At 41.5% G+C, this 25,895-nt stretch overlaps 1 protein-coding gene across 3 annotated transcripts in view; it reads right to left on the reverse strand.

Moving 5' to 3' along the window:
* Positions 1 to 25,895, reverse strand: part of PDE4B (phosphodiesterase 4B) — a 423,560-nt gene that overhangs the window by 89,493 nt on the left and 308,172 nt on the right. For all 3 annotated transcript variants that reach the window (XM_084871377.1, XM_084871378.1, XM_084871379.1), the window contains one exon: positions 18,251 to 18,300. In XM_084871377.1, the coding sequence (XP_084727503.1) occupies positions 18,251 to 18,300 (50 nt within the window). The remainder of the gene's footprint in view (positions 1 to 18,250; positions 18,301 to 25,895) is intronic.

The following is a 25,895-nucleotide window of genomic DNA, read 5'->3' on the forward strand; positions in this document are numbered from 1 at the left end:
TTAGTGGCCCTGGTCAAAAGTAATTTGTATTCTCCTCATCTACTTACTTATAATAGGTGCTCAATGAAGGTGCTGACTTAAGTTGAAATGACTCAAAACACTCAGCTGTATAATGAATGGGCCATGTATGAAAAGTACTAATTTTAAAAAATTCAATAAAAACTCCTTTATAAATCTCCTAGGCACAGTACAGTGTTATTTGTACCCAGGATTGGATCCTGCTCTTAGTTATCCTGCCTTCCTCTGTGTGACCAGAGCACATTCATGCTTCAGGCACATTATTATCACACTGTATTATATATCCACGTATATTAGTCTGCCCCACAAGACTGTGAGTTCCTCCAGAGAAGAAACCGCCTCTTTCATTCTTGCATACCTATTGCCCAACACCATGCCTGGTCTGTGCAGGGGTATTCACTTCAAGCATGTCAAACTCACGATCCAGGGGCCATCTATGGCTCACAATGAATACTTTTGTGGTCCAGCCAATATAATGTTATATAAGAAACGTTTTAATAAAAATGTCATAATTTAATTTTTACAATATCCTATTACACATAATTATTAATGACAAACTACAATGTTCGCTAATGACTGATTATTATAATCGTGTTGCATTCATTTCTCTTATGTGCCTTATGCGCAGGCACGCCATTTCTCTCCATTAATATTAGCAGTGAATATTTCAGCAGCAGATTGCCACATCATTAGTCTTGGACTAACTTGCTTGGTGTGCACAACAGGAAATATTTTGCTTTCGAAGAACAAGAAAAATAGGTTTATTTGCATTATGCTCATTAATTTATGTGGCTATTCAGTGTCTGGTAAGTTAATGTTCAAGAAAATATTAATTTTTATTAAAATGTTCTATTATTTTATGTTAATGATTACTCATTTATTTTAGCCCTTTGTAGTCAGCATGTCTCTATCACGAAATAAACCTCCGTTCCTATGAAAATTGAAGCTTTTGTTTTTTTGCGGCCCACATAAACTTAAACCTTGTTTATTTGGCCCTTGTTAGCCTTTGAGTTTGACATGCTTGCACTAGATGTTTTCAGAGTGAATTAATGAATGAACAGAGAGTGAGTGAATGAGAGAATGAGGTGCTCTCTCTCTCTGTTTGATAGAAGAACCATGAAGAATAGGTAGTACTCTCTTGCCTAACATCAGAGTTCTAAAAGAAGTTTCTACTTGAAGAAAAGCTCTCATATTCCCATTGGCCTACTGTTAATCCCACTTTCTCCAAATGGCTCAGTTGATTAAATCAATAATTATATATGTAGAATATTTTCCTTCCAGTCCAGTTCTTTCCTTAACCCCTTGAAAGCAAGGGACTCTCTCTCTCTCCCTCTCCCTCTCTCCCTCTCTCTCTCTTTCTCTTTCTCTCTTAAGAATATTAAAGGAAAAATTACATATAAGCTACAAAACACAGTGACCTTTCCTAAGTAGGTTGTTAGCATCTACCAAGGATCTAGCAAAGGGCTTTGCACATAGTGCAGGCATTGTGAATAGTTGTTGAATAATTGAATCCAGCAAACATTTATTAAGTGCCAATGAGCAAGACCCAGTTGCAACTTTCCAAGACTTCTGGAATGAGGGGGCTAACAAACATACATTGTATAACAGTAATAATAACAACTATGCATTCAGTCATTACTGTATGACTGGCACTATTTTAAGGGTTTTATAGGAAATAATGTATTTAATACTCATAATAACTCTAAAAGGAAGGTATTAAAAGTGAAGAAAATGAAGAGGAATAGCCTAAGCTACAGAGAAGGTTTGAGAAGTAATTTGCCTACTAAGCAGTGACAATGGGATCTAACACAGGCAGTCTAGTTCCAGACTCTCCCCATGGGAATGTTCTCAATCTTAGGTGAGAGGCCACTTCCCACTCACGTGTATTTCTTCAGTACTCAGAAGCTCTGATGACCTGTTGCTAACAAACTGCACCAACTACAAGGATTAGGAAAATAATAAAGATACATCGTGTTATGCAACAATAACATGGCCTAATGCCAGGGTGGGAAGAGGTAGAAGAAACCCGGATTTCAGAGTCAGACCAATGAGACTTGGGCTTGAACTCCAGATTCAACGTAACAAGCTCAGGGACTAGTTCTTTTCTAACAAAAAATTATCCATCCCAAGACCCACAGACCACCATTTCTGGGCCAGGAACCTTTTGTTGGCTCTATAAGATTGGATTCTAGACTCAGAGACTCAAAATAATTAAAAACAAAGGTGACTAAGTCTAAGCCTAAAAAAGATGTACTTCAGGTCATACACCTGGCTGGTACCGGTACTGAATTTCAGTTTCCTGAGTTCCAGCCCAGTGCTCTTTCACTTAAGTCACAGGGTTTCATTTGAGGTAGATCGCTTGAACAAAACATCATAAGAAGCAAATTATTCAAAATGGGACTTTCCAGAACTAGCCTAGAATTGAACAGCTGCCTCCTTGTGCTAGAGCGAGTCACACCCCAGTTTCACTATAGATCTGAAATCTAACTCTGCTGTGATGTCAGAGGCTGGGGCTATCTTTTAAGCATGAGTCAAGTCTGGAGATAAGTCTCCCTCTGCTCTGTGATGTCTTAAAATTCTCCCATGCCTCCTTCCCCTGCAAGGATGTCCTACTCAATATCTCAGAGAAAGACCTTTCAGGGAAGGGGACTTCTCCCTGGAAGAGAAGACACCACCACCTCCTTTTTGGCTCAGTTATTTCCCTGAGGGTAAACAATGGACTCGAAGCATATTTTCTTCTTAAATTCTCTCTAGTTTTAGGAACTGGGGACAAGAACAGATGAAATGTAGCACAGAAATAGGAGGACATTATCCGGAGGATACTGTGTTAATGGAGCAGCAGCTATAAACATCATTCCAAGGTGTATGTACCTTTAAGACAAGGTACCTGTGGTACTTGCCTTTACATGATAGTACAGAGGGCTGGTGCCAAGTATATAGGCTTTGGGGCCAACGAAAACAAGCTTCAAATCTTAGCTCTGTGACTTACTAGCTGAGTGTCTTTGTACTAGTTGCCCTCATTGAGGCATGGTTTCATTAGTTTTAAAAAGTGTGATAATAATATTGACTTCACAAAGGTTTGTTGATAATGAAAAAAATCTCATTGTTGTTTCTAATAGCAAGTCTGGTACTTAATAGGGGTTTCATATTATTGTTAACACTTCTCTCCCATGGCTTGTAGTTGAAACAAATGCTTGCAGGGGTGGGCAACATGTATAAGGCTTGCAAAAGCATTTGGTCTGGTCTGGCCCTGCCAAGGCATTAGGGGTGAGTAATTAAATGTTTGACCAAATATAGCAGGCTAATTTGTAAGTCCATAATTTTGTACAGCCTACGAATGATGATATAAATATAAAAATGGCCCTTGGCAGAAAAAAGGTCCCTCACCTCTGATTTATAATGAGCTCTTTGGAAACAAAGACATCGCTTTGGGGTCAGTGTAGTGTTAAAAAGGACTTATCAAACCCCTTCTATCATATATACTCACAATGCAGGAAAAATATCAAAATTGAGTCCACCCTTCCCCTGAATGACAGAATTCCATGTTAAACTTTCTACATCTGTCTAGACAAGTGTTTTTCCAGCTGGGGAATGCAGAATGAACCGCTCCCAAGGGAAAACCCATTCCGCTTCCTGCCAAATCTCTAGGGTTAAATGGCTCTGGAGGCAAACATCTCTCCTGTGAGTTCCACCCACTATAACCTGCATCTGCTCTGGGCTCCAGCAGCTCAGAGTGATCAAGAGGGAATGTTTCCCCAACACCGTTTCCTGCTAAAGGCTGGAGTGAATTCCCTCTACAGACACTTGAGGAGGAAATGGAATAGAACTGCATTCCAGGGCTGCAGAAAAAGAGGAGACAGAGATAAGTGTTTCTATAACTCAAGGTAAACAAGTTACTCAAGACCTGAAGGAAAGTTGAGATTTGGGGGAAAAGACAATGGTGAGAAGCTAATTCCTTAAATTCCAGAAAGAATCAACAGTAGGTTCAGTTCAGTAATTCACTGAGGGTAGTAGTTCTTTATCAAAAGATCAATGAGGGTAAGGAAGAAATTGCACCTTGAAGGCAGGATCACAGATCTAAGATATTCCAGGCTGGAGGCGGTTAGAGGAGCCAGGTGCCTTGGGGTTAGATTGCCCAGGGATTTTTCTGAGATGCAGGAATAGAGGGGACAGCAGAAGCTTAGAACTGTGGGAAATACAAGGCTATGAGCAGGATGTGGAGAGTTGCCTGGTGTAAATGTGCCCTCCAAAGGGGCTGAAGGCCTCATCTCTGAATAAATGTTTTCTCAGTGAACGAAACAAAGGACTCAGGGGGTGGGAGGTGGGGAGTGGAGATGAGGTTTAAAATTTTAAGCTTGAGAAAGAAGGACTCTCAAGGATGACCCAGTGAATCTGGGTAGACATTCAAATTCCCATTTGATGGAAATAAGCAACATACACTGTACATAAAGAGGATTCCCACTTCACTCTTACCCCTCTCTGCAAGGTATTTCTGGCCAAAAGTTAATCTATTTTTGAGATATTTCTCTCAATTGAGTTTAAAATAACCAATTATGGTTTCCAACATGGGGCACCAATTGACCAGCCTTCTTGTAAAGCTGAAGCACTTGCCTCTCATGGCTACTCTGTAGAGACAATGGTGAGAAGAATGGTGATGCAGCCCAGCTGGGGGCATGCAGGAGGTAGCAGATCAATGATTCTCATCTTTGATGTTTCTTTCTCTCTCTCCCTCTCCCTTCCTCTCTGGAGTCAATAAAAAATATATTAAAAACAAAACAAGAATGGTGATGCATTTGTGATGTCACCAAGTTGTCTAGCAGACATGCTGCCGATTCCTGGGTACTGTTAGGTTGCTCACAATGCCAACTTGGTGTCCTTCTGGTCTTTCAAAAATACTATGTGGTTTTCAAAATAATTTTGTGAGCCAGAAGGAATGATTATTTTAGCATGTTTTGAAGTAAAGTCTCACTTACTAAGAAGGAATATAGAGATTTTTATTTTCCTAAATCTTCTATATTTTATTTGTATTAGAACTGAGCATTAATTGTGGTCTGATTTCCAAGACAGGTTTTTTTGTTTGTAGATTGGTTTTATGTGTTGATTAGTTTTATGTGCTGCTGTGATAGATGTGGTTAATGTTTACCATCAGTGTACTTTAGGTAACAGAGATTACCTTTAGTGTTGGTGGGCATCCTCCAATCAGTTGAAGGTCTTAAGAGCAAAAACATGAGTTTTCTCAGAAAAAAAACAACAAAACAGATTCTGCTTCATGACTCTAGTCTCCCAGTCCGCTCTATAGGCTTCAAACTTGCTGGCCCTCACAACCATGTGAGCTAAATCCTTCAAGTAAATCATATATACATATATATGTATAGTCACCCACTGGTTCTGTGACTCTAGAGGATCCTGACTGCTATGGTCCTTATCTTCAAGTAGCTTTTGCTCTAGAATCTTATTTCCAGATGATGTAATCTCAAGACCAGACCTTGTATTTTATTCACATTAGTACTTCCTTTTCCCATTGGCTCAGGGACAGGCTATAATAAAAATTGTAGCTTAAGGAATACACACACACACACAAAAAAAAACAACCCACCCCTGAACAAATGAATAAATAAGGTAGGAAGAACTAATACTCATGGCATAAAGAACATGATGCTGTCTCATGAACAGTCCAGTAATGTAAATTGAGTGGGAAATTATTACAACAGTTAGGACTAATTGTAGGAGGCTCTTCATAGGTAAGTTTTTGAGTAATGTGAAAAGGACTGTAAGTAAGGTGGTTTGGAAGTTTGAGGGGCATGGAGAGAGAGGCCCATCAGAGGTGGATGAAGAGAGATGAACTGGTTAAACTGGAGATGAAGAAACAGTAAAAAATAAGGTCAGTGAAAACAGAGCTCTATTGTGTTAACAAAAAAGCGTGGAAGAACCCTATTTCCCCCTGGGATAAAAACTTAACAAGCCAGCATGCACATGTGTGCACACACATGGCCTAGAACTGGCATGCTGAGAGAGCTGAAAGGCTCACTGTCAGAGCGGGCACTCTGCATGGAGATATGAAAGAGCTGTTGCCTCTGACTGCCTGTCTTCCCAGATGTACAAAGACATGGAAAGCTTCTCCCAGTACCTCACTTCAGGTGAGTGTTTACTTCACAGACCTGATCCTCTCTTAGCATGAGCCTCTACCGGCAATGCAGGGATGGAAAGGAAGTCACAGCTGGTTCTTTTGGTGGGACTGTCCTTCCAAAGCCAGGGCATGGAGGACTCCAGAGATGTAGCCTTTGCCTCCTAGAGAGATAGTCATTTAGCTTGAGAGAGTGAAACAGCTATTTTATAAGCCCAATTTTCTTTCTGTGCAGATGGTGATCCAGATTGGCATTACAGATTTTGAAACAAATTGTTGTTTCAAGTTCCCCAAAGCTGAGCAGCAGGGCAGCTGCGAAGTAATTCCATTTCTGTCCCCAGAAGCAAAGTCCTCCTTATCAGAATCCACCCCTGACACACGGAAGTCCGTTTTCCCACAAATAGGACAGTAATATTTCTCTCCTTTTTGTGTGCAATTCGTTGCTCTACCACTACCTCTCTTTTGCTATTCATTTTTCTTCAAAATATAGTTTGTATGCCAGGCACCGAGCATACAATCTAATGGTGGAAACAGGCAGTTGCAATACATAAAAAACAAACGATTCAGGTTTATTTAGCGGTTTATGTGTGTTGGCCATTGTTCTAAACATGTTACATACATTAACTAATTTAGCTTTCATACAATTCTATGCCAAAGGTTCTATTATTACCCCATTGTCCATATGAGGAAATCAAGGCCCAGAGATGTTGAATTACTTGTGTACAATCCAGAGAGAGGAATAGAGCCAGCACTACACTCAGACAGTCTGGCTCCAGAGCTTGACTCCTTCACCATGAAGGTGGACAGATGGAAGGGGTGGATGCTGAGGGTCATGATGGAAAAAGCACAAGCACTGGGGAGCACAGGGAGGTGCCAGTAACCCAGATTTGTGGCTCCTGGAGTAGTGCTGTATTTAAAATTAAAATCAGATCATATCAATCTCCTCAAAGTCTTTTAATGCCTCTCCTCCCCCCAAATTTAGGCTAAAAGCTATGTGTTCTACTATGGCCTAAAAATGCTCTGCTCAATCTGGCTTCTCAACTCCTATGGCCTTGCCTCTCACCATCACTCTTACCAATGCAGGTCTCTGGTTGCAATACATTATAGGTGAGAGTCTGTCACTGTCTCTACCTACCCAACCCCTACTCAGTGTTTAGGTCTCAAGTTCAAGGTCATTTACCAAAATCTTCCTTGACCCCTAAGCTACATTAATCTCAATAATGATTAATTATAAGAATAATTGGAATAAACATTAAATAATACTAGATGGTAGGCAAGATTCTCTCTCTATATATATACAGAACAAAAGCCCAGGCGACTGTTACAACTGGTCGACCAAACAACCTACCACTATGATGTGCACTGACCACAAGGGGGCAGATGCTCAATGCAGGAGCTACCCCCTAATGGTCAGTGCAGTCCAACCTCCCGTGGACCCCACCCATAAAATTTGTGTACCTCTAATTTTAAAAATTACAACAATCCTAATGGTAAATATCAATATTAGTCCCATTTTTTACAAGTGAAAAGGTGAGGCAATATTGTATTTTTCTTCATTACCATGATCAAAGGTGAAGTCATGTATGTATTCATTTAATATTTCCTGAGTTGTAAGCTCCTCAAGGCCAAGGTCTGAACTCATTCTCTTCATCATTGTGTCCCTAGTGTCTAACAGAGTGGCTCATACATAATTGGCACTTAATAAGTGTTTATTGAATAAATGAATCAGTCTTTAATGGACATGGATGAGACATTTTTCTCAAAACTTGTACATTTTCTTACTAATTACAATGAAATGGATAGCTGAGAGAGGAATGGAAGGAAATTCTCTATTATCTAGTAATTATTTAGGCTTTAGAATACTCAGTGCCCTTGTTTGTGCTCATGTTGTGAAATGCTCACCACCTCCTTTTCCGTCAGTTATAACAGCTGAGGTTTGTAAGAGAGTGGAGGCTGGGACAGTGTGGTCTAGACTAGAGGAAAGAACATGAGTTTTCAAGAAATACAGATCTAGGTTTCAGCTCTGACGTTATCACTTACTAACTGTGCGGTCTTAAGTAAGCCCCATACATTCCCTGAGCGTCCTTTTCTAACTCTGCAAAACAGGGACGATAATAGCTGCAAAACAGAGTAGTTGAGAGAATGAAGTGAGAGAATGTATCCAGAAGGCCTAGCAGAGTGCTAGGAGTTGAACTGCTGTCTCCTTTCCCCTCCTGCAATCAGGGGCAGGCATGTAGGGCTCTGGAAAGCACCAGTTTACTAGACCAGCAGTGCTAGCCAGACTAGACCCTGGAAATGTGAAGCCCAAAGTATAACTGAGGGGTCAGGGGCAAAGACTGCATGATCTGACAAGCTCCACAGTTCGGAGAATCATCGAGGCCCCAGCTCAATCCATGCATGCAGCCAAAGAGGGAGCTGGAAAAGTACACAAAACTCAGAGGGGTTACTTTTTTTGGTCATTGTCAACAAACTGGGAGTAAGTCAAGACAATATACTAAGAAAAAGATCTGGTGAGTTCTGTTGCCTGTTCTCTAGTCCAAGGGACAGTCCCTGCATTGTTTCTCTTCTCTACGGTGGAAGGCTGTTCCCTGAAATGCCCCTGGCTTCCGAGAACAGCGCTGGAGGCAACTCCATAAAATCCTGGCCAGGGTTGACCAGAAGCAAGTGAGCAGTATTCACCCTGCCCCCCAGGATCATGCGGTCATGGGGACGCAGAGGCAGAAAAGGGAACTTAGATGGTCCTCTTCCTTCCTCTTTCATCTCCCAACGTCCATATCCATTCTTCTCTAGGTCAACCCTCATCTTCCCATCTCTTTCCCTGACAATAAAGAGGACATAAGTAGATAGGTGGGGGTGAGCGTGGCTTCTCTTCCCAGAAGTAATTGAGAGAAGAAATAGGCATCAGAGTATTTCCCCAAAGAGTCAGAGACCTCCCCCAGGCCGAGCCTGCAGATAATAGATTCTTCCTTCTCTCTAAAGAGAAGCTCTGTGCCAGCTCCTGCTGTTCTTTTCCGCTGAGCTCCCTGGGCTGAAAAACCTATGGCTGTGCAGGGGTGTGCCAAGCCCCGTATATTGTATTGAAGTACAACTGCAATGAATGGCAAAGCTGTAATTATTATATCTTATAAAGTGAAGTCCTCTCAGGCTTTTGCAAAAGAAAATTCTCAGTTAAGCAAGATCTAGTTTGTCAGAATCCAAATGGGGCATTCTTATTTGCACTCTTACCCTTGGTATCAGCTCCATCCTCCTTCCAGCTCCCTTAGATTTCCCTGTATGTCCTGGAGAATGCTGCCTTCAGCTCCAAGTCTATTTCTGTATAAGCAGATTCTTATGGTTTCACGAAAAAAGAATTTTTTCGTGAAAAAAAGATTGCCTTCTAGTTTGTATAACTATGGAAGGTAAATAGATCAGAACCTTTTAGACAGATCTCTCTGGGCTTTGTTTCACTTCCCTGACACTACTAGTAGGCCTGGGCTCTAAGATATCACACATTGACTACCTGCTATGTGTTGGGTGGTATGGGATGCATGTTGTATAACACAATTAATACCAATACTAACATTTACTTTTTCTAAGTGCCAGGAGCTATTCTAGGTGCTTTACTATATGGTCATATAGTTAATCCTTACAATCAACACAGGAGCTATGTACAGTTTCCATCTCAGTTTTTGAGATGATGTAGCTGGGACATGGAGAGGTTAAGAAATTTGTCCTAAAGTCACATAGTGGTAGAGCTGGTATTTGAAAGAGGGAATCTGGCTCCAGGGTCTTCACTTTTAAACATTGTAAACATAGCTTTTCTCATTTAGTTCCTCACAGCAGTCTTAGGAGATAGAATACTAAAATGCCCACTTTTCAGATAAGAAAAATGAGTCTCAGAGAAGTAACTTATCTAAGGATTGACTCAGGATTCCGAGCCCAATCAAATTCAACTCAATGCTAATTGAGTACCTACTTAGTGCCAGGCACAGTGATAGACACTAACAGCATCAGATAGTGTGATAAGCTAGTCAGATTTACTCCCTTATTGTCCCCCCATCCTCATTTCTTTTAACACTGCCACTTCTTCCTAAAGGTAATCTTACTTAATAATGGACAAACATGTAAATTGACCGTACCTCTACTATGCCCACAGCCAATCAGGAGTGAGTATGCAAATTAACCCAACAAAGATTCTGGGTTAATTTGCATACACAGGCACAAGAGTGGCCAGGCAGGATGCCTGCTATGAGGGGAAAGGTGGGGGGCAGAGGGAACTACAGGAGCGGTGGTGCTCTGGCAGGGAGCGAAGATTTGCAGGTTCCTGGGAGGCAGGGAGCAAAGCCAGGGGAAGGAAGGCCTACTCTTGCATAAATCTTTATGCAGTGGGCTTCTAGTATATAAATAAAAGGCTAATATGCAAAGTATCCCTTTGGGAGTTTGACTACTCGATTTGATGTGTGCTGGCCACCAGTGTAAGTGTGGAACATGGCGGGCGACCAGCAGCAGTGGTGGGGGTGGGTGGGGTGGGGGCTGAGGGAGTGAGGGAAGGAGGAGGCCTGGGTGGGAGGGGGAACCACTTGGTGGTAGTGCATGGGTGGTGAAGGAAGGAGGAGGTGGGGAACCTGATCAGCCCTGATGGCCGCCAGGCCTAGGAACCCTACCCTTGCATGAATTTTATGTACCGGATCTCTAGTAGATAATAAAGATTTCATTTCAAGTGAAGGAAAGTCATATATAGTCAAGATTAGCCAGGGATGTCAGTATCGTGCATGTGCCAAAGCACTAGAACTTATTTAGACAAGCCTTAAAAAGAGTCTAACATAAGCCTCCATTCCTTTCCAATCATTTATGTTTCAGACATAGGCATGTGTTCATTTTTATTCGTTCATTTAATAAACACTTATTGGGTATTGACTGTGTTCCACGTCATATGTATAAGTTGGAAACAAACTTTAAAAATAGGGTTAATCTAGAACTTTAAAAAGAGGGTTACTCTTACTGTAGAAAGAAATAAAATTAAACAACTAAATACGGCCTAATGTGACAAGTGCAATAATTAAGATAAGAATTAAGATAATAATCTAGAATAATTTTGGATGCATTGCAGGGAACACACCCTGAAGATGACAAAAACGCTGAGTCTTAAGATATATATATCTTAAGTTGGGGTGTCACCCTTCTGGACATATATATATTACTTTCCAGATGAAAATTGTTAAAGGAACTAGTATTTTCTAAGCAGATACTATATGTCAGGCCTTAGATTGACATTATATATTTAGTTAAATCCTGACTCCAGAATCCAAGAATCAGTGAATATAAAGAACTTGTTCACAGTGACAGTGTAAAAAAAAAAAAAAAACCAAAAAACCCTGAGCTGACTATCTGAACGGCATTTTGGGGAAAGAGCAGCTGAGGCAGAAGGAACAGCATGCACAACGGCAGGACAGCAAGACGAGCCTGGCCTGTCGGAGGGACAGGATGTTCAGGGCACCTCAGCCATCAGCTGTGCGTGGGGACAGGGATCAAATGTGAGATGAGGACAAAGAAGGAATTAGGAGCAAGATTCTGGAGGACTGTGCATATCTGATAGGAAGAAAGGATTTTATCCTGAAGGCAAAGGATAGCCAACTAAGACACGAAATAAATCATCACTACAAGAACTGGCTGTGGGAAGTAAAGAGAGAGATAAAAAACCAAGAAAACAAGGGGGTGGTGGTGGTGATGAAGCCATTAGCCAAAGCCAGGAATATGGGATAAGGAGCAGTGGTGAAGAGGGGCTGGATGTGGCCTCCAGATGAACCAAAAGGGGTTCTCAAAGGGGCCAGGTACCTGGACTGTTTATATCTACTGACTGATAAGGAAGTGCAGAAGTGCAGGGAGTAAAGAAACAGGGGTTGGAAATGGAGGTGCCTGCTAAAGCCCGTGTGGCGGATTCTGGCATCCAGATTTGGAGAAAGCTGTCTATTCAAGGTGGCTTCCTAGCTCTGAGCCTGGGAGGCAGAGGAGTCCAGGTGTGCCACGGATTTCCGGCTCCAACTCCTGGGGCTGCCCAGGTAAATGGAGCTGTCAGGAACATCCAGAAAGAGGCAGCTGCTTCCCCAAGGCTCCCCCTGACATGCCTGGGAGCTGCATGACCAGGCTTGAGGCTGACACAGCGCGGGTTTGTGGGAGGACACAGGCACGTGGGCAGCCTCCTGCCTGAGCTCTGCAGATGAGGCAGCCGAGAGAAGTGGATCTTTCTTCCCAGCCTCCTCCTCCACCCTTTGCTTCAGAGCCCCGGTGCCGCAGCACAGTGCAGGCTCGCATAAAGGTTGATTCATAGATGAGGGGCTGTAGCTATAAGCCACACAGAGGCGACAGAACGGACAAAACTGCGTGTTTGTGGGGTATGTGTGTGCGTGCGTGTGTGTGTTTGGAAGAAACTGTTTATTCAAGGAACTATATATCAGACACGCCTTCCTGGCAGACAATAGTGATTTGCCTAGACAATTTATGCCACCAAGTAAACACTGAGATGGGTTGTGTAGAGCTAAAGGTTAAGGAGCATTTTTAAAAGTTGGGGTGTCACCCTTCTGGACATAAAACATTGAGGAAACTATATATCTGGGCATCTACCCGAGCCTACTGTAGCCAAAGAGAAAGAAAGGCCGGAACTAAAATGCAAAAGAAAGAAAGAAACTGTTTGGAGATAGGTCAGCTACAGTATAAACTTTCCCCTTTCTCTGGCTTACTGCTTTAGCAAAACCTGATGGTTGTCTTTGTAAGAAAAAGAAAAAAAAAAAAAAAAAAACAGGAAAAAAAAACACACAAAAAAAACCCGTGTCTGTATCTAGGTCCCTGGCAGTGATTTGCCTCTGGGAGAGCCAGCAATCTATTTAATGACTCCATTGACGTCAATAGCATAACTGAAATACTTACTAACATGCATGATTCCAACTTTCAGGGGAAGGAGGGGTGGACGGGTTTCTCAGCAGTACACAAAACCTGAAGTGGAGTCCACATGGAATGAACTCCACTCGTTAGGTAGCAAGGGAGAGATTAGCTGCTGCGGGTCTCAGTGGTTTTGTTTAATATGAAGAAACATTCATACTAAATTTAGAAGTTAATTTTTGAACTGGCGAAATAGCCATTAATGAGCAGGGCTTTATTTTTGGCAATGTTGTTTGTTCGAGGGTAACATTTTAACTATTTTGTATTTTAGTTGATTTGTCAATGTTTTTGCAACTACCCATATGCTTAATTTTAGACATATACGCAATAATTGCAAATCAATATAAATAGCTCACTTGTTGATGCTTTAGGGTAAACATTCACAAGAAGGTTATTTTAGACAAAAGCAATTCTTACAAAACAACCATTTGGGAATTATTCTCAGAATGACTGGGGCTCTTCTTATGCATATGCCTTATTGTTTATTATGCACACAAGCTGCCTAAACACTCAAGGTGGGTAATTAAAGCAATTATGCAAATAGTTCAGGCCACAGGACATTCAGAACATGGAAGAAAAAATAAGCTAATATTTCTAGATTTTTTTCTCTCTCTTTCATTCCTTTTTGCAATCCCCTCCAATCCCTTCTCTTCTCCTTATCATGAGTGGCCACAGCCTTTGGTAACAGGATTGATTTTATTTGTATTTGTCCATAAATTTTGCAATCCCGCCTGACAGTTCTTGCTTAATGCACCAACGAGGCAAATGTCTTGCTCGTGCCGGATTCATTTCCAGGCATCTGACACAGCTCAGCTCTCAGGCCAGGGCCGCGGTCCTCAGAGGGCCCTTCCCTTGTGCACACACAGCTCATCTCTCATCCTCGGCCCCGGCAGCTCTGAGAACTGAATCGATGTCACAGCTTTCTGACTTTCTCAGAATCCCAGATCACTCACTGAGCCCCCTTGTCCACTCCTCTAACAGATCCTGCATCTGGCACTCTCCTATGAACTCGGGAGGAATATTCACAAGCAAAGTGAAGAATGGAAAGAACTCGTACTGAGAATTGGGCTTCCTAGGAGAAAGCCTCTTCTGTTTTCTCAACCAGTAAAGAGTCCTTTCCTCCCCAGAATGGCCTGGACACTTGATAGAAGAAATGGATCCCCATGAGCACTAAAAAAAAAAAAAAAATTACTAGGTCTGTTTTTCACGTAAACCAACCTATCTTATCCTATTTGTCCATACACAGGCTTTTCCTGAAAGACATTTAATTGACTGGAGTTGAAAACCACCATCAACCACAGCTTAGGCTGCACAGGCTGGTAGAGACTTTGGGTTTACAGTAGTTTGATCTGAAGTTTTCAGGGAAATTTTCTAGTCATCTTTGTGACATGGTTTGCAGTGACCATGGACTTACTGTTCTTCGTAGCAGCTGATCTGTTACATGGGTAGTGCTCTTGCTCCATATATTCATTGGTAAATTTTGAAATAAGAAAATGAGAATAGAACATCCCTCTTTACACATCAATTTGGCTGCCGTGAGGTTGAATATATGACACATATTGCAAATCAAGTCACATTTATGTGAATCAGAAGAGTTGCCCATTAAAAAGAATGCTTCTCTAATCCTATGTCATGTAAAAAAAAAAAAATCATTCTGTTGAGGCAATGAATGAACACTTTATAATTTACCATTTTGGTAAATTCTCACTTTCATGACATACCTATAATCACGACTGAAATGCGAAAGCAAGGGCAAGACAGGATGGCTGCACGAAGTGGAGCAACTATCACACACACACACACACACACACACACTCACACACTCACACACTCACACACACACTCACACTCACACACACACACTCACACACACTCACACACACATACAATCACATACATACAATCACACACACATACAATCACACACACTCACACACACACAAACACACACTCACACACACACATACACACTCACACACACTCACACACTCACACACACACTCACACTGATTTCTTCAATTTTTTTTTTTTTTTTTTTTTCTGTTGAAAGTAGTTTGGGAGCCTGAAGTATTGAGAATCAATTCAATTATCCACTCAGTGTGAATAGATGACAGAACCCAGTTCTTGTGCCTTGTTTTGGAATGTTCTTTCTTCTGTTCTATTTTTCCCCCTTTCCCCTCTAAACATCATGTAGAGAAAACCTGGAATTCATACTTGTGAAAAGGCAAAATATGATAAAAATTGAGATGCTCATTAAAACTTCACAGCCAGCAGCTTCTGCACCTTTCTCCTTAACGTGAGCATGTAGGATTCACACTTTGCTCTACTCTCTGGGTTTTAAATTCTTTCTAACTTTCCTCTGGCTTCCCTATTCAAAGTGCAAAATGCCAATTTTTTAGACTTAACTATTTTTCCTTAAAACCTGTATGACCAAACTAATGTATTTAACAGTTACAAAGTGTGTTTAAATCTCTTTTAATTTAAATGACCTTAAATAGTAAACACGCACAATTGAATGTTTTTCATATAAAGATATTGACTCATATTGTTTTAACTTACAGCATTTTTCATAAGACAAAGTACCCAATCATTATTTAGTTATCCTGGTCAAGTCAACATATACTTGTTGACTTGTATATGTGAAAATGGTAAAGCATATTGAATGATACAGAAATGAATAAGGGATAGCCACTGCCTTCCAAAAGCTCCAATGGCTGAGACATATAAGCCATGAACTAAAGAATATCTTAGAATGGAATTGTTGCCAAAGCACACAAAGGGAGAGAGTACAACGATTTTCTAAAAAAAAAAAAAAAAAAAAAAAAAAAAATAGGATGTCTTAGCAAAGGAGGGACATTTGTATTGGACCACGAGAACTAAAAAGAATAATTTTGGTTAAACAGTTAAAAAGAAAAGTACTGCACACTGAGAAATTTGCTTTAATTTCCCCCAAGAATTATCCTAGTAAATGATCAATTCGTAAGAGCAAATGTACCAATTTAACCATGGTTTCTGACAATTAGTTTTTAAAATGAATTGTACTGCCTTCATTTAGATGTATTTAAAAATACCTTTTAAAGAGAATTGCCTTTTCTCTTTTTCTCCCTCTCTGTCTCTGTCCCTTTATACAAGAATACAGTTACCTCGGGCTTTCCTAACTAAGTGGATTATTGTTTAAACTGTGTAAATTATTGTGTGTTTCTTGTATCTTTTATCTTGGATCTCAATTCAAATACATGAGAATTCAGTGCTGATAAATCAACACCTGATCTGACTATCATGAAAAATCACCTTTTAAAGCAGCACTCGATATTTCAGGGCTGTTTGCTCCAAGCCACTTATTTTTCATTCCCCTTCAAAGTTTCTATTTAAACACACCTCTTTGTCATATGCTGATAAATATTAAAATAACAGGAAAAATCTGCCTGACTCATTTAAGCTGATAATAAGAACAAAACACAGGATGTGTGGGTCCTCTTTCCTTTTCTGACCGCATGTAAGCGTTAAGATTTTGAAACCTATAATCATGTCATAATTGGGTATCGCTATAGTCTCTTCCCAATGAAAAGCCAGGATTTTTGAAGTTTGCCACAAAGACAGACAAAAACAAATTGCCTAAGTGGTATTGTCATTTCTTTGCTCCATTGTTTTAGGAGAACCCAGCTAAAGACTCTAGTGGCCAAACTGCAGTTACGGTGCCAGTAATCACAAAATGATCTTTCCAACAGCATCTCTGGTTAATGAGCTACTTTATAGGATAATAAATATCACATTTCTCCTAATGTTTGTCAGTGTTTATCACAAAAGGAAGAAAACACAGTTTAAATGTTCAAACTGACTCAAAGTCAGGGTGCCCCTCCGTCAATTGTCAATTGGCTAACAGAAATGTGAGCAAAGGAGTCTGTCTCACTGGTCCACAGGAATGATGAAATGATAGTTTCAAAACCACCCCCTTTGATCTCCAAGTATGTAACACCAGTATTATGTTAAAACACTCTATCTAGCTTCTTTTTATAAACTTCTAAAGAGACAGTCCATCCGCACCCCCAGGTTTTTGAAGTTCGTGGATACAGTACTAGTTCTTCTCTCTACTTCATGTCATGGCGCTCTAGAGGTAAACTCTACCTAATCTCTTCCTTTTTCACTTTTATTCTTGTTCTGGATATTTTTTTTCTCATAAAAATATCTTGAAAGCATATACCATAACTATGCCAGAAGCCAGCATACCATCAGAACCTATTGCCTTTGATCCCTTCTTTTAAAAGTTGGGCGCTCGTACTATTTCCATTCTCCTTGTGGCCATGAAACCAGCAAGAGAACTCAACATCCCAGGAGGGAAGAGCCTGCGTAAGAAGCGAAGGGAACAGCGCTGCTGGAACACAGAGGTGAACGAGGCAGCGGGGTCTTAGGTGATCTCACTATGAGCTCATCTCACCTGCTTCTCCAGTGGTTTTACTCAAGACCACTGCTATGCTCCTGCAGTCAGGTCGAGGGGCAAAACTGCATTTGCACTTAAAAAATGTCACCTAACTGGTCATGTCCTACGTCAGAAAGAATTTCAGTTCAGTACATCTCCACGCGTTCCTTCAAGATGGCCCTTCCTCTCCACACACAGCTCTCAACTCTACATGAAACTCGTTGGCACAGCATTGAAAAATGAGAGGTTAGGTTTCTTTAAAACAATACCTTTGAGAAAGAACACTGGATGACCTCCAAAAGAAATGATTTGTGTCCTAGAAAGAATTTCTGGTTTCACACCTGGAAGGAATGCATATTCAAAGGGGATCTATGGCTGATGCTAAGAGGAAACCACTAGCATAGATTCTAGAGCCCAACATGAGGCACCTGAGGGCCTGTGAGGTCAAGCTCTCCTGGAGTTCACTGGGGTCAGAAAGATGAGGTCAAGTTGCGCTATCAATACTGCCCTTCTTCTGGGAAGCAGCGTCACCACTCTTCTACCACATTCTGGAAGTCTGGGCATACATATGTTGGGGAAACCAGTTAATTCTGCTTTTCACTCAGTTTCACATGGAATGAAGTCAAGCTCCAGTATGCTTTTCAAAAAAGTCAGTAAGAGCCTTACTTTTGGGGCCCGTGGTATGCAAACAAATACTATTATTTCTTAAAAAGGTTTCTGCATGAGAGGCACACTTATTGCCATGAAACACAGAGACAGGCCATGGCATGGCTTACCTTGCAGGTTGACTCTGGAGACAGGAGGCTGGCTAGCAGCTGGGGACCTCCTGTGGAGACAGAGAGAAAAGAAGACCTGAGTCTTTGTCTGAATATCCTCTCCCGGCCTCCCCATGATCTCTGGGGAGTTTTCCAGGTCACAATGAGCTATCAAGTGACATAATGCTTTCTCCGGAAGGCAGGCTCCTGTAACATGCGTAAATGACTGCAATTCTCTCACATCCAGATGGCCTGGAATTTCCCTCTGCGCAGCCTCCTGGATGGGCAACACTCCAGGAAGGAAGTCCTTTACGCCAGGTCCCTCACCGGCTCCTCTGTTCCAGGTTTCCTTGTTTCAGGAGGCCCTTAGAAGAGGATTTCCTTGCTCAGGAATGGTACCAAATGTAAGAGTGAATCCCAGCCCCTTCGGGGCAGTGCTGTAGAGAGTTATAGCCAGAGGAGCACATAGAGATCAATCAGTCCAGGCTTCCAGTTTTGCATCCCTGGTCACACAGCTACTAGGAATGGTAATTCAGGTAGCTTAATTTATCTAGCGGTCTTTTCATGGAGAAACTGGGCATTATTCTACAGCATAACAAACTGCTGATGTCGAGGCAAATGAAATAAGCAAACCTACTCATGCCAGCCCCCCCCCCCCCCCCCCATACACACACACTGGGCCTGCTTCTCCGTTTCTTTCTTGTTTTTCTGTGTCTTTTTTTATGTCCCCATGACCCCCGGATTTTGCTGCTTTCACCATCCTTCTCATGTTTTGCAGAACTGCCAGACCCTTCCAATGCATTGTTGGGGAACCTCCCAGAAATAGTACAGAGCAATGGCTTTTAAAATGTAGAGTGCCTCGATCCCCTGGAAGTTTATTGAGACATTGCTGGGTCTACCTCCAGGTTTCTGATTCAGTTGGCTGGGGGTGGGCCCAAGTGTGTGCATTTCTGCTAGTGCCCAGGTGCTAATGCTGCTGGTCTTGAATCACATTTTCAGAACCACGGGTACAGAGGACTCTCTGCCCCACTAAAGAGCAACAGGATATTAGCAAGGAGCAGGAGAGTGGGACTCTAGGTTAGTGGGTCTCTGAACATGAATGACGTCTGACTCACTTGTACAGCTTTAAAAATTATGAATCCCTTCCCTGTCTCTGGAGAGTCTATTTTGGTATATCTGGGATAGGCATCTGTAATTGGTTACTTCTCTGTGAATTCTGATGTATAGGCAGGTTTTGGATTAAGGCCAACTTCTAAATGACAGCATATAGATTGCAAAGGTATTGTGAAGGGAAGGTCTCCCTATAGGTATGAGCACATAGTTATTTCCCTATGTTTGTTATTAACTGCTCCAAATTCAGTTTTGGTCCCTTAGGGGTAATCTGGTTTCTAGGCAACTATATTTTATAGCTGCAGGGTCTGATGAACAGGGTTCACATCCCTCACATTGATTAGCTAGGTGATCCTAGGAAAGGTACTTTTAATCCCTCTGTGGCATGATTGGGATTCAAAGCTAAGTCTTTTAGAAACCAAAATGCGTGCCCTCTCCATGGCTGCTGACATCTGCACTGAAACTGAGGACTGCTCTTCAGGAAAATTAAGAGATTAAATGTCAAACTCCATAGCCTGGCATTCAAAGCTCTTTGCTCTTTGTTCTCAACATGCGTTTCCCAGTTTATCTCTCAGGATTCCTCCCTGCCTGAGATTTCATTTCAAACCACGCCATCTTGTACTTCACCTGCATAGCTCTCTAAAATTGTAATTAAAATAAGCACTGTCCAATATAGAACGCCTTCATTTAACGTAAACGTGATGGAAGCAGGGAACAACATGTTCACTACTGGATCCCTAAAACCCAGAGTGGCCTTTCATATGCCAACCACTCAGTAAATAGTTGTTGAATGAATGAATGAATGAATGGACTAACTCAGAGGTTGCTAAAGCCAAATGTCATCACTTCTTTGGCCTTGGCCATGTGCTGTCCATCTTCCTGACACTGTTCAGCCATTCCTCTGAGAGGAAAGCTCTCCCCGCACAAGCTCACACTTCTAACTACTATCTAGCTTTCTCTGACGTGTATTAGTAAGAAATATAAATTTGGTGGTCTTTCTCCTGTTGCCCCTGGAATTTCCTGAACAAGAAGCTTGACAAAGGTGTCTTTTGTTATGTTAATGAGAGGATTTTGGAAAATCCCTGAAACTGGATGCCAGAGGAACCAATCTTGTGATTTGAGAGTTGAAACTTTCAGCCCTGCCCTGGACTTCCAGGGAAGGGAAAGGGATTGGAGATTGTGTCCAGTCACCAATGACCAAGGATTTAATCAATTATGCCTTTCTATTGAAGCCTTCATAAAACTCCAAAGGCACTGGGTTGGTGAACATGTGGAGACTGTCAGGCTCAGAGAGCATGGGAGCTCTGAGCTCCTTCCCACATACCTTGTCCTACACAGGTTTTCCCATCTGACTATTCCGAGTTATACCCTTTTCTGATAAACCAGTAATCTAGTAAGTATTTTTTTGTGAGCCATTTTAACAAATTAATCAAACCCAAAGAGGGAGTGATTGGAACAGTGGATCTACAGCCACCAGGTTAGAAGCACAGGTAACAACCTGGATTTGTGATTGGCATCTGAAATGTGGGGTAGAGGCAGTTGGGAGGACTGAGCCCTTAACTTGTAGGATCTGACACTATCTCCAGGTAAATAGTGTCAGAATTGAGTTGAATAATGGGATGCCCAGCTGGTTTCATGGCCAACTGCTCTGATGTATGGGGAGAAAAACGCATACAACAAAATTGGTGTCAGAATCATACTTCCAAAGATCGAATGCCATGTCCTCCAACAGACTTATCCTCTTAAGCTAAAAATGATCTTTTTCCTAATCTCCTATGGTGCTTTATTTGTACCTTTAGGATTATTATCTCCTGTTATAACTCATATGAGCACATATTATTTCCACCACTAATTAATGCCCCATTGATGGCAGGATCCACATGAATATTTTATCTGTAGAATCTTGGTTCTACATACTATTGGCTGTTTCTCATACACAGCATGCATTTATGTTGTTGGGCCCTTGCATATGTTTAGATCAGCTGAACACTTTCCCCTCCTCTTTAAGTGGCAAACTCCTCATATTCTGGGGCTTCACTCAGGCATTACCGCATTGGAGGAGCCTTCCAGTTTGTGTTCAGTCTCTGTGCTAATTGTAGTTCCCCATGCTTGCCCCATCATAGTATTACTCATGCTAGATCACAATTCCCATTTTCCTGGCTGTCTCCTCCGCTCACCTGTAAGACATTTAATCAAAGATTGAATCTTGTTCATCTCTGTAACCTTGGAATTAGCAAAAACTAGGCATGATGTAGGTATTCATTATATTCATTATATATTAATTATATATATATTAATTATATATTATATATTCATTAGATTAATATCCTATCCATTAAAAGAGTAATATGCAAATTGACCATCACTCCAACACACAAGATGGCCACACCATGTGGTCAAATATGGCTGCCCCCATATGGACACAAGATGGCCACCACATGATGGCCTGCAAGGGAGGGCAGTTGTGGGTGATCAAGCAAGCAGGGAAGGGCAGTTAGGGGTGACCAGGCCAGCAGAGGAGGGAAGTTGGGGGAGACCAGGCCAGCAGGGGAGGGAAGATGGGGAGACCAGGCCAGCAGGGAAGGGCAGTTGGGAGGGACCAGACCTGCAGGGGAGGACATTTGGGGGGGCGGGGGGGACAGGCCATCAGGAGTTAGGCATTGATCAGGCTGGCAGGGAAGTGGTTAGGGGGTGATCAGGCTGGCAGGCAAAAGCAGTAAGGGGCAATCAGGCAGGCAGACAGGTGAGTGGTTGAGAGCCAGCAGTCCTGGATTGTGAGAGGGATGTCTGACTGCCCTCAAGGGGGCCCAGATTGGAGAGACGGCAGGCTGGGCTGAGGGAAACTCCCCCTTCCATGCATGAATTTTATGCACCAGGCCTCTAGTATGTTTATAATAATTTTATTTTACCTATCTTCCTGAACTCCAAAGAAGGCTTTTGTAAAAGGAATGGACTAAAAGACCATAAGTGTTGGAAATTTCTGCTTTCTTAATAGCATAGCTACTCATAGCACCTAATTCTCCCAATGACTTCTTAAAAATTGTAAAAATAGCATTAATTGCTTTGCCCTAGGAGTTAATTTTAAAGCTATAGCTTTCATTCAGAGTTGCTAATTCTGATAAGCAACTGTGTGTCTAATCTGTGAAAAGGCAAGAGCTATGCTTATTTGGTTTATCACTGAGACTTGGTACAAAGAAGTGGCTCAATGCATTTTAGATGAGTGAACTCAATACATTTTAAATGATTTCTGGAGGCTGCGTTATGGCTTACAAGACACAAGAATGCCAATTAGAAAACAGCAAGTGCCAGAAGAAAATGGCATTGGCTGCTCAGTTTCCAATGATCCCTAACTTACGGAAGAACCTTAAGAAGTGATATGCCTGCATTGTTGAAGACAGTGACATTAATAGGGAGGATAATGTGACCCCAGCAATAAATACTTTGCAGCCCTGAATAGCACAGTAGAGAAAGAACAAACTATGAATAAGAAGACAAGGTTCCTAATCCTGGCTCTGGCCCCTTCCAACTGCATAGCCAAAGGCAACCCACTGCACCTCTCAGTTTCTTTCCCACTTGGGGAGAGCCAGCAGCAGCTAACATTTACTACAAATTTACAATGTGCCAGGTCCTGTGTGAGGGGTTTTACATACATTTCCTCACTTACGCTAAGGAAATTTGGCTAGGTTCTTTCCAACTCTGTTCAAAATTTTATTATTCTCAGCTAATTTCAATCCTATGCCAAAGTACATAAAGCAATGAAAGGAACTTCAGATATACACTGAAAAAAAAAATTAAGTGCTTATTAATTCTTTCTCAAAGATTGCATACATGTTGATTGAATTATACCTTGGAAGAATGTTACTACAGAACTGTTACATGATTTCCTGATAGCCATTGGTAATATCTGGGAGGCTAGTGACACTATTGACTCATGGGGACACCTCTTTGCTCCCTGCTCTACCCCCTGGCCCCCAGACTGCAGAACGGCAGGCACTCTCACTCGTACATGCGATTTCTCCACCAGCCTGTTTGAAGGCAGCAAATGCTTTAGGAATACCTATCTAAATTAACAACTCTAATTGAAAGCCATATTTTCAAAATTAACTCCTGGGACAAAGGGAATGTAGGTTTTAATGTGAAGCCAAGAAACACAGGCCCAATCAAGCATTCCTCGGTGAAACATTTCATGGAAGTGTAAGGAAATCACCTCACGAGGAACACTGAGACTTTCCCCCTTTGGGTGGTAAAGCTCAGACAGACAATGGAATGCTTTCAGGCAGAGCAAAGAGCCAAAAGATAAAGAAAATCTTGACTTATGAGAAGCAGAGTTCTATGTGGGAGTTCCTTTTCATATAATAAACCACACTCAAGATATCTTATGAAAACCACCCCAAAGACACATTATTGCTTAAATGTTACATTGAAGGCAAGGCATAGCACCCTGGAACCCAAGTCAAATACCCCAGAGAGCAATTTCAGAGTTCTATGAATCTTACGTGTTCAGTTTTTAGGATAAGTATATCTGTGGGGCAAGGGGGTTGGGGAACACTCTCAGGACAGTGGACCTATCCCTGGTGGATAGTAGGTTTTCTTTATCAGTTTGAGAGTATTGACTACCTAAGAATAAAACATAATGCATTATGGACCCTGCCTTGAACTTCTGTTTATTTGAAGGAGGTACTTGAAATCAATGAAATATGGGTATGGATTTGAGAAAGATCATTCACAAAGATTGCACAGCTGGAAATCTATTTTATTTAATGAACGTGGTTTGGTTGGAACCAAAGATGATACAAAGGGCCATGATTTGGGGGGGGGAGGCGGTGATCCTTAGTCAGAGGATGAGCCCTTGGTGAGCTTTAAATATGGCAACTCAATTCCTGAAGGTTTATGTGGCCCAAAACACCCAAGACTATAGAAAGATCTGATTCTCGAGAAAGTCATTTCTGCTTAGGTAGTCATTAATCAGCAATGTTTATGCTCATTAATAGACCATGAACAATACTAAGAACATCCAAGCTCCGTGCTAACAAACTAATAACTGAAAAACAAACATCCCTCTGATACCGCACCCTGACCCACCCCACCCCCTTCAGCCCTAACTCCTTGGAGCTATTTAATGTAGTGATCTTGAGTCATGATTTGCTAAGAAGCCTTTGGAAAGTATATTTATTGATTCCTTCTTTCCCAATTCTAACTTTCATCATCTTGGTCCAGGGCTTCACTCTCATATTTTAATTCCTTTAAACACTCTTATAGCTCATGTCTCTGACTTCAGGCTCTTTGACCTTTATCTATTTGTAAATTCTTCCTAAATGACTCTCTGTTACAAAGCCTTCAGAAATTTCTTCCCATAACTCAGAAGACATAAAAGGGGTAGTAAATGGAAAAACTACTGCAACGAGAGTCAGGATATCAGGTTTCAAGTATGAGTCTGCCATTCATGAGAAGTGGTATGTTCTTGCTCAAGCTATTTAATCTCTCTAAGCTTTGTTTCTTTATCCACAGAGTGGGGGCAACAATATTTGTCATGAATTTCACTATGGTGATTGAAACTAAGATAATGAATATGAAACCCTATAGTGTTACCTTATTTCTGGGATTTGGAAGAGATATATAACTATCCTATATAATAAAAGGGTAGCATGCAAATTGTCCCCTCTATTGAAGGAGTTGTCTGGGAGTTTGACTAGAAGGTGGGGCAGGCTGGGGGAAGGGAATAAGTACCCAGCCAGCAGCCGCTAGGGACCCTACGAGTGTACAAATTTCGTGCACTGGGCCTCTAGTCAATTATAATAGCTCACATTTATTGAGCATCTACTATGTGATGTTATAAATGCTTTATAAGTGTCAACTCATTTAATTCTCAGAACAACACTATTTTACTGACTGGGAAACTGAAATGTAGAGGTTCATTTGCCCAAGTCACGTAATTTTCAAGCCATAGAATTAGATTATAAAGCCAGTAAGTATGGCCCCAAAGGCTGTACTATTAAAAAAAAAAAAAAAAAAAAGTAGGAAAACAAAAGGTATCACTTCTGAAAAAGTATTTTTCTAAATAACTGGTGGTCTTTCTCAGATAATTATTTAGCGAGAATTATGATGAATATTTATTAGGCACTCACTATGTGTCAGGTATTCTGCTAATTCTTGGAAATTCAATGAAAAGTAATTGTAATTCTCAAGGGACACATTGTCCAGTGGTGGACAGAGATCCATAAGTGGTATGCTAAAGTTCGCAGAGTGTTCTGGGAACACTGAAGGTTACTCAGCCTGGCTTGGTGGAGTCAGGGAGAATGCCCTGGTGAAGGTGGTTCTAGAGACGAGCTATAAAAACCAACCAAGACTTAGCCAGGCAATCACTGGCAGGAAGAGAGAGAGATTTTAGGAAGAGAGACAGTAGGCCAGAAACAGGGTGGAGAACAGGACATGAAGAGAACAAGAAGACCATAATTGTTAGAATGTGATCCCATGTGGCTAGAGACCCGGTCTGACTGTTCACCATGGTATGCCCTGGCACTTGCTACTACAATGAAAGCCCTGAGGTGGCAGAGAA

The sequence above is a fragment of the Pipistrellus hanaki genome (genome assembly GCF_964339955.1).
Source record: "Pipistrellus hanaki genome assembly, chromosome: 2".
Lineage (NCBI taxonomy): Eukaryota > Metazoa > Chordata > Mammalia > Chiroptera > Vespertilionidae > Pipistrellus > Pipistrellus hanaki.